Source organism: Acanthopagrus latus, chromosome 14 (genome assembly GCF_904848185.1).
Source record: "Acanthopagrus latus isolate v.2019 chromosome 14, fAcaLat1.1, whole genome shotgun sequence".
NCBI classification, from domain to species: Eukaryota; Metazoa; Chordata; class Actinopteri; order Spariformes; family Sparidae; genus Acanthopagrus; species Acanthopagrus latus.
In genome coordinates, this window is record NC_051052.1 from 5,857,193 (window position 1) to 5,870,201 (window position 13,009).

General features: G+C 43.6%; 1 protein-coding gene across 3 annotated transcripts in view; it reads left to right on the plus strand.

Annotated features, from left to right (window-relative positions):
• The window catches only part of slc13a4 (solute carrier family 13 member 4), a 32,890-nt gene that overhangs the window by 14,857 nt on the left and 5,024 nt on the right, over positions 1 to 13,009 (plus strand). For 2 of the 3 annotated variants that reach the window (XM_037121013.1, XM_037121011.1), the window contains 11 exons: positions 2,986 to 3,114; positions 6,002 to 6,138; positions 6,313 to 6,488; positions 7,225 to 7,288; positions 7,684 to 7,723; positions 7,824 to 7,895; positions 8,014 to 8,198; positions 10,665 to 10,784; positions 11,039 to 11,140; positions 11,600 to 11,701; positions 11,981 to 12,093. In XM_037121013.1, coding sequence (XP_036976908.1) covers positions 3,010 to 3,114; positions 6,002 to 6,138; positions 6,313 to 6,488; positions 7,225 to 7,288; positions 7,684 to 7,723; positions 7,824 to 7,895; positions 8,014 to 8,198; positions 10,665 to 10,784; positions 11,039 to 11,140; positions 11,600 to 11,701; positions 11,981 to 12,093 — 1,216 coding nt within the window. In that variant the 5' untranslated portion in view covers positions 2,986 to 3,009. Of the gene's footprint in view, positions 1 to 2,693; positions 2,893 to 2,985; positions 3,115 to 6,001; positions 6,139 to 6,312; positions 6,489 to 7,224; positions 7,289 to 7,683; positions 7,724 to 7,823; positions 7,896 to 8,013; positions 8,199 to 10,664; positions 10,785 to 11,038; positions 11,141 to 11,599; positions 11,702 to 11,980; positions 12,094 to 13,009 lie in introns of those variants that run through there. The other variant, XM_037121014.1, reaches the window with a different exon arrangement.

The following is a 13,009-nucleotide window of genomic DNA, read 5'->3' on the forward strand; positions in this document are numbered from 1 at the left end:
CAAATGGAGTAAGATGCTGGCAGTTTAACTGCTAATGAGCAGAAACAACTTTTTTTGCGGTTGCGGTCTGAACAGTTCGTCTTTACTATAATGACTTTTATTTTAACCACATGCTCTCTGGCTGTAAAGTTTCTATGTGTTCTGAAAGCGTTTGCAGAAATTGTTTTTGGCGATTACAGTTGTTTTTTGTTTTTTTTGTTTTTTTTTAATTGTTGTAAGATTTTCTTTGGCAAGGCCCTCTTTGATTATGAACCCAAACACCTTGTTCCGTTCTCGGCCTAATCCAACAGCTGTGGCTTATGCCTGGAAAGGCCTCTTTGCTCTCGCCAAGTTAAGTCCACAGCAAAGCATCGAAAAAGGAGCAGGGTTTGTTAGAGCGACAGCCTGTGCCACAAAAGCCAAAGCGATGCCAGGCCACGGCTGATAAAAACAGTCTTCACGTGTCTTCTGTTTACTCTGGCATGGTCCAGTAAGATTTTTTTTTTTTTTCCATCACCTTCTAGTCAGATTCTGCATGGTGTAATTCCGTCACCTTACAGGACTTCTGATATTCTAGATGTTTTGGACAGCTACCCTGTGTCTCTGTGACGAATACAGCAGCCTGCTCAGAGGCCTAATGCTGTTAAGTTTCAAAATGTAGCTTCCCCTCTAATGTCACTTTTTGGATGGGCCATACACTGGAGACTGGGGTTCAGGTCCAGAGTGTTCCTTTTTTTAAAGGAATGTTACGTAAATGAGTAAGTGTACCTAAATGATGTAACCTAAATGAGCGTTGTTTTAACCCAAATTATGATTTATTCCTAAACCTAACCAAATAGTTTGGTGTCTGAACCTAACCAGGTAGTTTTGGTGCCTAAACCCTTACTATCCTTTTGTGCTTAGCTGACTGATCAAGCTAAAACAGTTTCACGACAAGTCATGATATGTCAGAACTGTCGGCAAGCTTTATTTTGCAAGTAACTGGAAGTTGCATGTGTATTTTTGCCAACTTGCTGTATTTGACATGTTGGTCCTCATTAGGCACAGAGGGATTTTGTGGTATAGCATATGGTGACTTTTGGACACCAGATCATTCAGTTCTTCAATTAATCTTTACTGTCATTAGAAGTCAGTTATTATTTACTCATCATTTATGTAGATACAGAACTATCTCAGAGCAAGTAAAGTTCCCCCGCATTTTTTAAATCGCTTCAGCGTTGTGTGGCCCACCAAGCATGGGTGCTAGAGACTTCAACTGGCCTCGTGGCTAACTTCCAGACTGGAGCTGAAGTCCAGATGACGGCAGCATTTAGCTCAAATCGCTTGGGGAGTGAAATACCTGTGCCTTGTTGTTTAGAGCAGTTTGGAAATTGAGTCTGGCTCACACAAACTAATGATGAGCTTCCATCGCAACTCAGTAGTTTCTAGCATCCAGAGTTTGCTGAAAGTTTGGACAACCCTGATTTTAGACCAGAAAATGTGTGTGTGATTCTTCACTGTGTGTTTGCAGACACCTATCTGACATGTCCGTGGCATGTTGATGTACTAACGTGTATTCCCTGAACGGAAAAGCGTCATTAGGTTCCATTAATGCCCCTTCACAGTCAGATCACTGCCCATGAAAAGGTACATGGAAATCTTCTAACTTACAATTGGATTTAGTTTAAACAGTACAAAGCTTAACGTGGGCCTTTTGTTACGCACTTGGCAGGTGATTTATCATATTAGAGTAAGTGATTTCTCTAAAGGTTTGACTGGCTGTGAGGTCTGAGCAGGTCTGGACATGCTTCGTCCTGGAGGCCTGCGGATTATCCCCCCCCCCCCCCTTCTGGGGTTATTAATTTGAGATTAGCTGACCCGTTACTGCAAGATGTTATACTTATGTTCCTCTTACGTAAAAGCGCTCCAAGCTCACACAGCATGAGGCAGAAGCGGGAACTGCATATGTTTAATACCCATGTGGGGGGGCAAGTTAAATTGATGTTAAGTCAAAGACCGAAAGGCAGTGGGCAGCGTTTCTGACAATCCTGTGTGTGTCCATGAATGGGCAGACACACACGTCATGCTTTTAGACTTTTTCTTTTATGTGACCTTGAAATTTCTGCATTTTTCCAACCGTAACGACAGCCTTGAATTTGGGTTTTTAATGTGAAGGGTATGTTGATGATCTCTGTAATTTTAATAAGGGCTTAGAAAAAAGAAAAAAAGAAAACAAGATTCCTCTTTAGTTTTTAAGGTTTGTCACTGAGCCAGCTGGGTGTTGCGACTGAGCTGTGTGAGCGGCTGGTATGTCGATATTATACAACCTTAACCAGAAAAATGCGACATCAATGCGTTAATGTGTGTGCATGTGAGAGAGAGAGAGAGAGACAGAGAAAGAGAAAGAGAGAAAGGGAGACTGTGTGTGCAGCCCAGCTGGAATTCCGAGTACAACCCAGAATCCCCAGGATAGATGCATCACATTAATCTGACAAGAATGCATAATAATAGGTACGATAATAATGATAATAACAGTCGTATTTGAAAGTATGAAAGTGTGAATATATGCAAATACAGATTTACCTTTTTCCGAACCATAACCAGGTAGTTTTGGTGCCTAAACCCTAACCATTTTGATGGTTGCAGCCTGTATTAGGTGTGTCCTACGTCAATGCGAGCCTCCTTGACTCCAGCCAGCAGATTGGTTAGCTTAGTTTTGCATCAAGAGTGGAAGCAGGGGGGTAAACAGCTGTCTAAAAAAAATCAAGTCAACCCTATGCGAAACCACAACATGTCACGTTTAGACTGGAATGAGATGCAACGTGTCACAAGTAGGGAGCTTTTCCAAGGTGCTGGTAGGCTTATTTTTAACCTTTGGACAGAGCCAGGCGATTTTTCCCCGCTCCCAGAATTAATGATGAGCTTAGCTAAAAAGTAAGATGAAGTATTCTTGTAAATGTCTGTTGTTGTTGTTGGTATGGTTAGTATGAAAAAGATGTATGAACCTGTGTTCTTCCCCTCTCACAGGAGGCATGTTGTGCGTACGTGCTGATGGTGACAGCAGTCTACTGGGTGTCTGAGGCCGTTCCCCTGGGTGCTGCTGCCCTGGTACCTGCGTTCCTCTATCCACTATTTGGAGTGCTCAAGTCCAGCGAGGTGAGTCTCGGCTAACAAGTGTTGTTAGCCATCTGTTTTCTGAAATGATCCCTAAAACTCCCCTGGAGTTGGTGAAGTCGGTGGGCAGTCAATAATGAATCATTCTCGAGTAAATTCATCTTAAATTAAGACAAAACTTAGAGGTCAAGGGAAGAAGGCTGTGTAGTTTTAGTGCACCTATAAGGATCAGTCTGTTTAAACAGAGGTTGACATAATCTTTACTGTACCTAATATTGAATATTGTTAGCAGAGCTAGCAAGCTGTAACTGAAGATTTTATAATAAGCAAAGCTGTGTTTAACTTGTTTTGGCTTATTTTTTTTGGCCATCTTGAAGACAGAAGAGCTATAAAAGCTGACAGATACTTTATACAGATATTTTATCTGTATTTTTACAACTAGCAGACACAGAGCAACATTAGCATAATGTTGAATTTCCGTCGACCTGACAAATTTTTGTTCACTGTAGTTTTAGCTGTGTTTTGGTTTACACAAATTTAAATGACTAACATCTGGCTCACTAGCCAGCTACGCTTTTGACCTTCTTTCCCTGGGCCGTTGCTTGTTAGCTGGCACTGTAGTTTTAGCTGGCTCAGGGCAGTTAGCTTAACAACTGGGCAGTTAGCTTACAGACTAGGCTGTAAGCTGGCACTGGCGGTAAGGTTGCTAGTTTACAGACTGGGCCGTAAGCTTAACTTTTTATTTTTCAGCTTTTTTGCTTAAAAGAAATGCTTCCTGGTTTGAAAACAGCGCTGTCAAATGTCGCGCGTCAACATCTTCGTCAGCCAGGTTAAGATTTTTACCTGCAATAATTGCAACACTTGCTCAAGTATTTAACTTAAGGTAAAGAAAGGTTTAGAAACAAACAAACACACGTGTTGACTATGCCACCTTAAAAAGGGGAAATAAGAGAGAGACACTTTTGTTAAACCATGTAGGGCTTCAGAACAATGCAAGGATCCAGTGGGACTATGTTGAATGCCGGGATATCAGGGTAGGGTCAGCTGATCAGATTACTGTATATATGGATGTAGAATAAGTCCAGATCAGAAAGAAAATGGGTGAAAGGCCTTTCTGCGCTCTGAACTCTGAGCATATTTCACGAACTCTGATCCACATATGCAAGAGGTTTTCCTGGATGCATATTGGTTTCCATTAGGGTTTTATGATGTGGTGTTACTTAACGTATTATGTGTCAGGGTAAGCCAGAGGTGTCACCACTCAGCTGTAGAGGTTTTTAACTGCTGTGACTCTATGGCGCGCGCAAGAAGCCCTCATTAACCCGGTACTCATCATCATTATCCCACCGATGTTCCTCAATGTTCTTTCACACTGAGTAAATGCCACTCAAACACTTTGCCAACCATCATCACCACCGCCGCCAGATCTGTCACTGCACCGTGGTAAAAATCTGATTGGTCTGTCTGCGGATGATATCCCATGGCGTCACCTCTCTTTTTTTCTGGTAACACAGATTTGCTCTCCATTAAACTCGCCACCCTCTTCTTTGCCGTTCTTATCAGCATTACATAAAAAATGAGCTGTGCGCCTCATGTGACCAAATCGCATTGACAAACAGTGACAAAGCTGCCTGTTAACGCGGCTGTAAGCCTCTTGTGATGCTGTTCGGTAAATATGCCAGCAGAGCTTTATGCAATATTTTTGGTCTATTATTGTACTCCCAATTCCCCCCCCCCCTAAAAAACCCTGTCTTTTCCTGAATGAGCCCACTGGTGAGTACTGGCAGAACGCCTACATGGCACATTACCGTGTGCTGTGCATGCAATGACAATGCTTGACTTACTGTACGTGTCGAATCAAACAGCATCAGAGCACACTTTGACCAAAGGCATTCTGCAGTACTGAATCTACTGGGGAAATATTGAACGATGGTTGTTCCATTGGACCAAAAGCCTCAGTGTTCAACAGCTTGTTATTCCAGAAACAAACGCAAATTGCTCCAAAAGGCCCATTGTTCCAAAAGTACACACCCTTGTATTACCAACATACGTAAATAAAGTTACATAACTGGTGTAGCTGAATTACTTACTAACCCATAACCTAAGCTTGATATATTCCTATGCCTAACCAAGTAGTTTTGGTATTACTTGATGACAGAGGTTAAGTGACTGTGCTTTTTTATGCATATTTAAATACACTAAGAAATCAGGGCCAAAACACTCCAGGGAAAAAAGTTGTATTTTCGGAACAATGGGCATTGGTCATTGGTCAGTTATAACGGGCGTCTGGTTGAATGGGTCATTTTTCGGACTATTTGAGGTTTGGACCATCGGAACAACGAGCAGTCCCCTATGTGTACTGCAATATATTATTTAATCCTTTTATTGGAAAACTGTTTCAGCTAGTGTTCACCTCCTATAAATGTATCAACCATCAGTTACTGCTTGTTACATCTTTTTGGTGCGGACCTCAGAGTCATCAGAGTAGGAAAGAAAGCTGTTCTTTTAGAACTTTTTAGAGTCATTGTGAAAAAAAAAGGCTTCAAATTATTACCCCGCATTTTGTGTAGTTTATTTCTTGAGGTACTCTGTTCAGTATGTGGAAATGACAGAAAGGGAGAGTAAAAAAGTCCGTCAAGAGGAAGTGCTGCAGGTTTTGGGTGAGAGGTCAGGAGACGCGTGCTTATACAACGCCGTGAGGCCGCGAACCCTGCGGGTGGGAAGTAGAGCAGATTAAAAAGAACAAATGGCAAACTGTAAGTGTTGATCCAAACGGAGGAGGGGGAAGTAGGGAAGTGGGTGAAGGAGGGAACAGCAGAAGTTCCTCGACCCTGTTTTTTTCCTCAAACACTGCATATATTTTTGTGTAATATAAACTTTTATTTTGAAATGCGCCCCTGTGTGTGTGTCTTCGCGTGTGTGTGCTCAGGTGGCAGCGGAGTATTGTAAAGACACCACCCTGCTGCTGATGGGAGTCATCTGCCTGGCCGCCTCCATAGAGAAGTGGAACCTCCACAAACGCATCGCCCTGCGCATGGTGATGATCGCGGGGGCCAAGCCTGGAATGTGAGCAGCACACCCACACACACACAAACGCACAAAGACACACTTTCAAATCTGTTCATGAATACTTGAAAGTGAGGTCTGTCAAAAAAAAGTCCTTAGTCCAAAGCACTGAAGCTTATACTGGTACAATCTCAGATAAAATTGCAAAAACACCGTCCCTGTTTCTTGTTCCAGGCTGGTGCTGGGCTTCATGTGCTGCACAGTGTTTCTGTCCATGTGGCTCAGCAACACGTCCACCACAGCCATGGTGATGCCCATAGCCGAGGCCGTCCTGCAGCAGCTGATCTGCACCGGCCTGGCCGACAGCCACAACGACTCTGAAACCGCTGAGGCCACCGAGGATGAGGCCGGTATGTCTGGCTCTGTCTCCCCCATGGTTTCATCGCAGGAAGACATCATGTTTTGACAAAGATACAATATTTGCTGCACTAGTCCTGCTTACTATATCATGCAGTGATTCAGTTTCGGAGGAAGCTGCCGCTACTTTCTCCGTCTCACACACATAAATCTTGGCAAAATGGCAAGAACATTTCACAAAAGAGTAAAACTTGGAGAGGAGAAGATATTTATACTGCAAGAGAAACAATCTGGTAGACTGCTGAGTGAGATGTCCTGTTTGTTGAACCGTCCAAAATCCCAAATATTTCTACGCTGTTTTTTTGGTTGCTTTCATTATCTGCCTGACAGCTTGCACAGATTGAATGTTTAGGAGGGCTTAACACTCAGATGGACAAGGTGGCAGAGGTGCCATGGGAATTTCAAAATAAAGGCGTATCATAAATATGTTATGAAAATATTAAATTGATGTATCGATCTAGATTGACTGATCATTATACCCACACCTACACTAAACGGGGAAGCCACTGAACTATAAAAGCGTCTGTGCAAAATAACATTTGACATCAGGCAGACGTTGATAGCAATGCACAATCCACAGTAGACTATGGAAATAAATAACCAGTATGGGGAGAAGCTGTAGTTCCAAATGGACTGTGGATTCATCTCTAGCAGAAAAATGAACAGACTTGGGACATGTGGCCAGCGGTTCTCCTGTTGCACGATCATGATGAATGTTATTGTCTGAAGCTGTTTCAGATAAAGAGGAGAACCTGGACAAGAACCAGTTAGAGCTGCTCTATCGCAACAACAGGTAAGTGTGCGTTCGCGTGAATTTTTGAAATTTGTTCATCCAAATTGCAATCACAATTAAATCCCCGATTTTGTGCAAATGTGGCGTGGGCTGAGGTTGTAGAACCAGCGTACAATGCTCCATTTGGCTTCTATCACGTCAGAGCGCTTCTGTCTGAAGCCCAATCTGACAGTAACTTTTGTAGCATGTTTACTGTGGCCGATGAGACACCACTTTGAAACGTGCTATTTCTAGGACAAAAAAATATCTTATTGTCCACATATTTTGTCAGCAGTTAAACCATGTGTCAAATCATCAAATTCAGTTGCTTTGTTGTGTTGTTTCTTTTAATTCAACCACTTTTTTTTTTTGCGTGGTTTTCTGTATTGTTAGTAACCCTAATTCTCCCCCCCCAGCAACGACTGCAGGAAACAAGAGCTCTCTACCCTAAGTGAGGTGAGACCTTTATTTCCAAGTAGACGAAAGACAAATTACTAACGCAGAGCAATGGAAAATGTCATACTGAAGGGGAGGTCTTTTTTTTCTTTGTTCTCAGGTTCAGCCTGTGGAGCCCAATGGTTTGGGTTTAAGTCCAATCTCCAGCCACACCAATGGACACCTGCCTCAGGTAAGGAGCACACTCCAAACTCAGTATTGGAGGTTAAAGAGGCAGATATTCGATGGTTGCAGGAAACAACGATTGGAAACCCTCATTTAAAGCCGGGATTCTCCTCACTCTATCGTAGGTTGCGATCGAAATCCCAAACGTGAAGCGGGTGAAGGCCAGGAGAGACTCCCAGTACCCCACCAAGAGGGACCACATGATCTGCAAATGCCTGTCGCTCAGCATCACCTACGCCGCCACAATCGGCGGCCTCATCACCATCACCGGCACGTCGACCAACCTCATCTTTGCTGAGCAGTTCAACACGTAGGTACACACGCGTCCGCGCAATAGCGAGGAATAAATATTATTAAAGCAGCTTTGAAATCTGGCATCAGACAGGTATTTTGGTTTGGTATTAGCTCGGGACGCCTGTAGGCACCATCTCAACTTTCAGCACATTTACAGCCTGATTGATTTCTTGGCTGCTGTTCTGGGCGGGCTGCAAGGGGTTCATGTCAACTCGGTGTCTGGGGGGGCAGGCAGGATCCGAGATCAAACTAATCGGCCCCCACAGCCCTGACAGAGCCGATTTCCTCCAGCCGCAGCGCTAAGCCCCGGCAGAATGGCCTCCTTCATGTCGCAGCTTGTTGGACAAAGGTCAGGTTTTGATTCTGTTTGTGTGTGCAGTGTAGTAGTAGGAGCAGCGACCAATCCAAGATGTGACAAGACTCCCAAATAATTATACCACTGAGTTTGAATTTTTACTCACTTTTTTTTTTTTTTTTGTCAAATAGCCCGAGGTTGACTTCTGTATAAGTTGTCAGTGCGTGGCGCGCGTTCAGCTCAGTCAGTCCAAGTCCTTTGCCTGAAACAAGTCCATGTAATTGCTGTCAGGCCAGGTGAACTTGACCCTCGTTCTTGAGTCTGAAATCGACAGGTTTTGCTCTGCCTCCTGTATATACGTTGTTTTGTAATGTACTGAAGTGCAGCCTGGAGCAAAAGAAGTTGTAAAAATTGGTATGAGAAGTGGTGTCCAGGGTGAAATCCTGTGTTTAATCCATTCAGCCAGTGTAACTTGCTGCTTATGTGGACCTTGTCCCTCTTTATGCTATGCCACCGGACTTCTTCAAGGCTTTCTTAGCAGTGAACCTCGAAGGCAATCTTCTAGCATCAATGCAAACATGGGCTATGGACTATCACAGGAGAGCAGTGTACACTCAGAGCGGGGGCCGAGACAGTGGTTGAGATCGCATGCACTAATGTGTCCTGCAGAAGTAGTTCATCCAGGTGATATACTACATCAGTACATCACTATATAAGTTTTAGGGATTGGGGTGTATGTGTCTTTTGTTCATTTTCCACATTGTTGCTTTTTGCACACATTTCTTCAACCATAATCTCCAGTGATAAATATTTACTGTGAATGCCATGATCAAGTGGTCAAAATGATTAGAGTTTGAAAACCAAAAGTGCAGACAGAGATATATTAGAGGTATATTTTTGCAGATCAGATGTTGCTAATACACCGCGGGTAGATTTCTTCTTTCTTCTTTTTCCATCCAAATCCCCTGAAGTGAGTGATTGTGCTGGACCAGCGAGGGCGATTGAGGGGACGATGAAGCGTTGTCTCTGCAGCGCGTTCTGTACATGATCACCATCTCTTGGCGTCACCTTTACCCTACTTAGTGTCCACACTTCAGAGAGCTCAGTGGAGCGCGTCTGAGCAAACACACTTTATCAACCTTAAAACTAGCTGTTGGAGTTTAAAGTGCACCGAAGAAGAGTGACCAGTGTTATGCCGCACGCAGTCGCTTTGAGCCGACTCCGGCGATGGTTTTCTTTTCTTCATGTGGCACAAAAAAAGCAGGCCCGAGTTTTCACCTGTGCAAACACCTCTCGCTGTGCCTCACGCTGACAGTGGCTTTAATGGTTTGTGATGACACGTCAGTGACCCCTGTGGCCCCCTGCTGTCGGTGAAGCGGCGCTCTCGCGGAAACCCAAAAACTATAGGTGACGGCAGTAGGATTAAATCGCTGACATGCAGTAACTTAGTGGATGACACTATCGCACTACTCCAGCCACTGCTCCTCTTCTGCTTTATCCCTCAAAGGAGTAGATTGAAAAAACTATGTTTAATGTGAACATTAGAGTTTCTGTTTATGTTATGGATTGTTTTCTTTTGCAGATATCAATTATGTTTTTAACTGTAAATGTTTTGCACGTTGTTAACACATGACGTTTTGTCCACCTGTAGTTTAATAAACCAGGTCGTACCTCGGTTATTCCTGCTGGTCTTATCGTCACAGAGCGTGACTGTCACACTCCTATCAGTGTGGCGATGCAGCTCAGCTGGGCCACAGATGTGAATTGCAACATGTGTCGGTCAAAGCAAACACATGAGAGCGCGACGGGGTCAAGGTAGACAGCTGATGGGAGGGAAAAATGGCTGTTTTACACTCTGATAAGGAGCCGTTTTTATCAGCAGAGGTGCTGCCAGTGGTCAATAAAGACATACAGCATGTCCTTTATCTGTGGTGGTCATAAGGGTCAGCCTTTAAAGAGACTATTTAAACACCAATACATCACACATTAACAAATCAAATCAATGTGAGATCACTAGAGGTGATTCGTGGCACTGTGCTACTGTTTATCTACAGTAAGACCGCAAATCCCATCAGCCCCCTTCATCTCCTGCTGTGACAGCCGCTTCCAGCCAACATTGTTAGGAATAAGTGTACACACGCGAGAAGAAATCCTAAAGTAACTCTCTGCATCTTTTTGTCTTGCCAGTCGTTATCCAGACGCAAAGGTGATCAATTTCGGCACGTGGTTCATCTTCAGCTTCCCCATCGCCATCATCATGCTGGTCCTCACCTGGCTCTGGCTGCACTTCCTCTTCCTCGGCTGCAAGTAAGTGTGTGTTTTTGTGTGTGTGTTATATTGTGCATATTTTCCAGATTGTGACCTACTGTGTGATTGTGCTGGACATATTATCATTATCGACTCACGATAATCCCACCGTCTGTGCGTCGTTGAGCCGTGACGCCTTTTGGTGTCCTGTGGCTGCAGGGTTTGGGAAAAATTCAGTGCGTCAAGTCACCGTGTGGTTGATGTCGTGCTTTTTTGTTTTGTGTGTGTGTGTGTGTGTGTGTGTGTGTGTTCAGCTTCAGGGAAACGTGCTCGTTAAGTAAGAAACGCAAAACCAGGAGGGAGATGATGTCAGAGAAGAGGATTCATGAGGAGTACACAAAGCTGGGACCCATCAGGTGTGTACACATGTTTCTGTGTTGTGTGTGTGTCTGATGACAGGATTTTTTTGGTTTTATTCGTGTAAATGTTGGTGATTTTTAGTCCAACCACAGTGGAAAGCACAAAGTAAGACCATTTTGAAGTGGTCGTAGTAAAGTCATGGAAAAAAATCATTTACTTCAGCACACCAGGGTCATTGTGTTACTCTTGTATGCAAATGCAAAAATGTCCAGCTCTATATTCCAACTGTAGACATTTTAAAAACTTGTCTCAGTTTGTTTTTATAATAAAAGTCCAGATTTGTTTCGAAATGCACCCAATTATTCAACCTGCGTGGAGGATTTTAAGACCTAAGATTTGTGGCAGTAACCTGCGTGTAGTGTGCGTTACTCACACACCCAGACGTGACATGTCGCCACTCATGTAATTGTTGCTGCGTTTGTGGTTTTCTGTGTGTGTGTGTGTGTGTGTCCCAGCTACCCAGAGGTGGTGACCGGCGTTTTCTTCATCCTGATGACTCTGCTGTGGTTCACCAGAGAGCCTGGTTTCGTACCCGGCTGGACGTCTCTTTTTGAGAAGTGAGTGCCCGTAATGTTTGCGCACACGCCGCCGCAACAAGCACTGGTGATTAGACAGGTGTGAGCGAGTGGCTTGAGGTGGCCAGAGTGGTTTTTCAGAAAGAAATACACAAACACACACCGTCACATACACAGAGAGAGCGCGTAGACGCCGCATGCATGCAGAAAGAACCAGCACTGTTAGAAAAGCTGAAATTGAACTTGAAGGTTTTCTGTCTTCTTCTTCTGCATCTCATCATATGTGTGTCATATGTTACATGTGGGTGTTTTCCTTTTCAGGAAAGGCTACAGGACCGATGCGACAGTCTCAGTGCTTCTGGGCTTCCTGCTCTTCCTCATACCTGCCAGGCGACCCTTCTCTTCCTCATCCTCCTCCAGCTATAGAAACACAGGTCAGGACCATGAGCTTGCACAACAAGCTGTGCGATGTGGGGTTTAACATACTGCGCGACATAAAGTGGGTCACAGAAGTTGTTCAGCACTGCAAATCAACCTCAGTTACCATTCATGTATTAGCTGTGAGGGGGCAAACGTCACATTGTGGCTGTTATAGTTTGCCCTCATTCATCTAGCACTCAGAGAAGTTTTCATCAAACATTGGAAACACAAAAGTAAGTTTGAGTCAGTTAGGAAATAAGGTAAAGGTCGGTGAAACCTGCTTAAACTGAACAACAGTTCAATTTCAGACACTGGTGTTTTCTTGTGTTGGTGCCATAGCTTGTTAAACACTGGAAAAGTCTGTTCTTTATTGTAACATGCCGTGCTGCTCCACAAAATTACCGTTCCAGCACCCAAACTAAACACAGTAATCTCTAAGATGCAGTTCAGGCATACAGAGAGCTGCAAGCAATACCTCTTTCTACAATTGTGATGTTTGTGAGGTAAAAAAAACAAACTGAAAGCATTTTGTTCATCAAATGTACTTTTTTGCAAAAGGTTATCTAAGAGGTCCTTAGTGTAAATCTGCTGCTTTACAGTTTCAGAAAATAACTCTGATAACTAGGGGGTAACTGGGTTTAAAGATCCCGTATTATAGAAGGTGAGATTTCCATGTATATTTGATAATAAAGCAGGTCGAGGTGCTATACAGAACAGACTGGGCTTTTTAGGAGGGTTCCTTAAAGAGACAGGCACTGAAATGGAACATTCAGAGAGAGGGTGAATCGAGGTGCTGCAACAGTGGACAGTATGAGAAACATATTGTGCTTTTTGAACAATAAAGCATAGAACAATTTGTAATTGTTTCTTAATTAGAAAACCTAATCAAAATTAGGAACCTGAAATTGAGCCTCATATGGACCCTTTGAT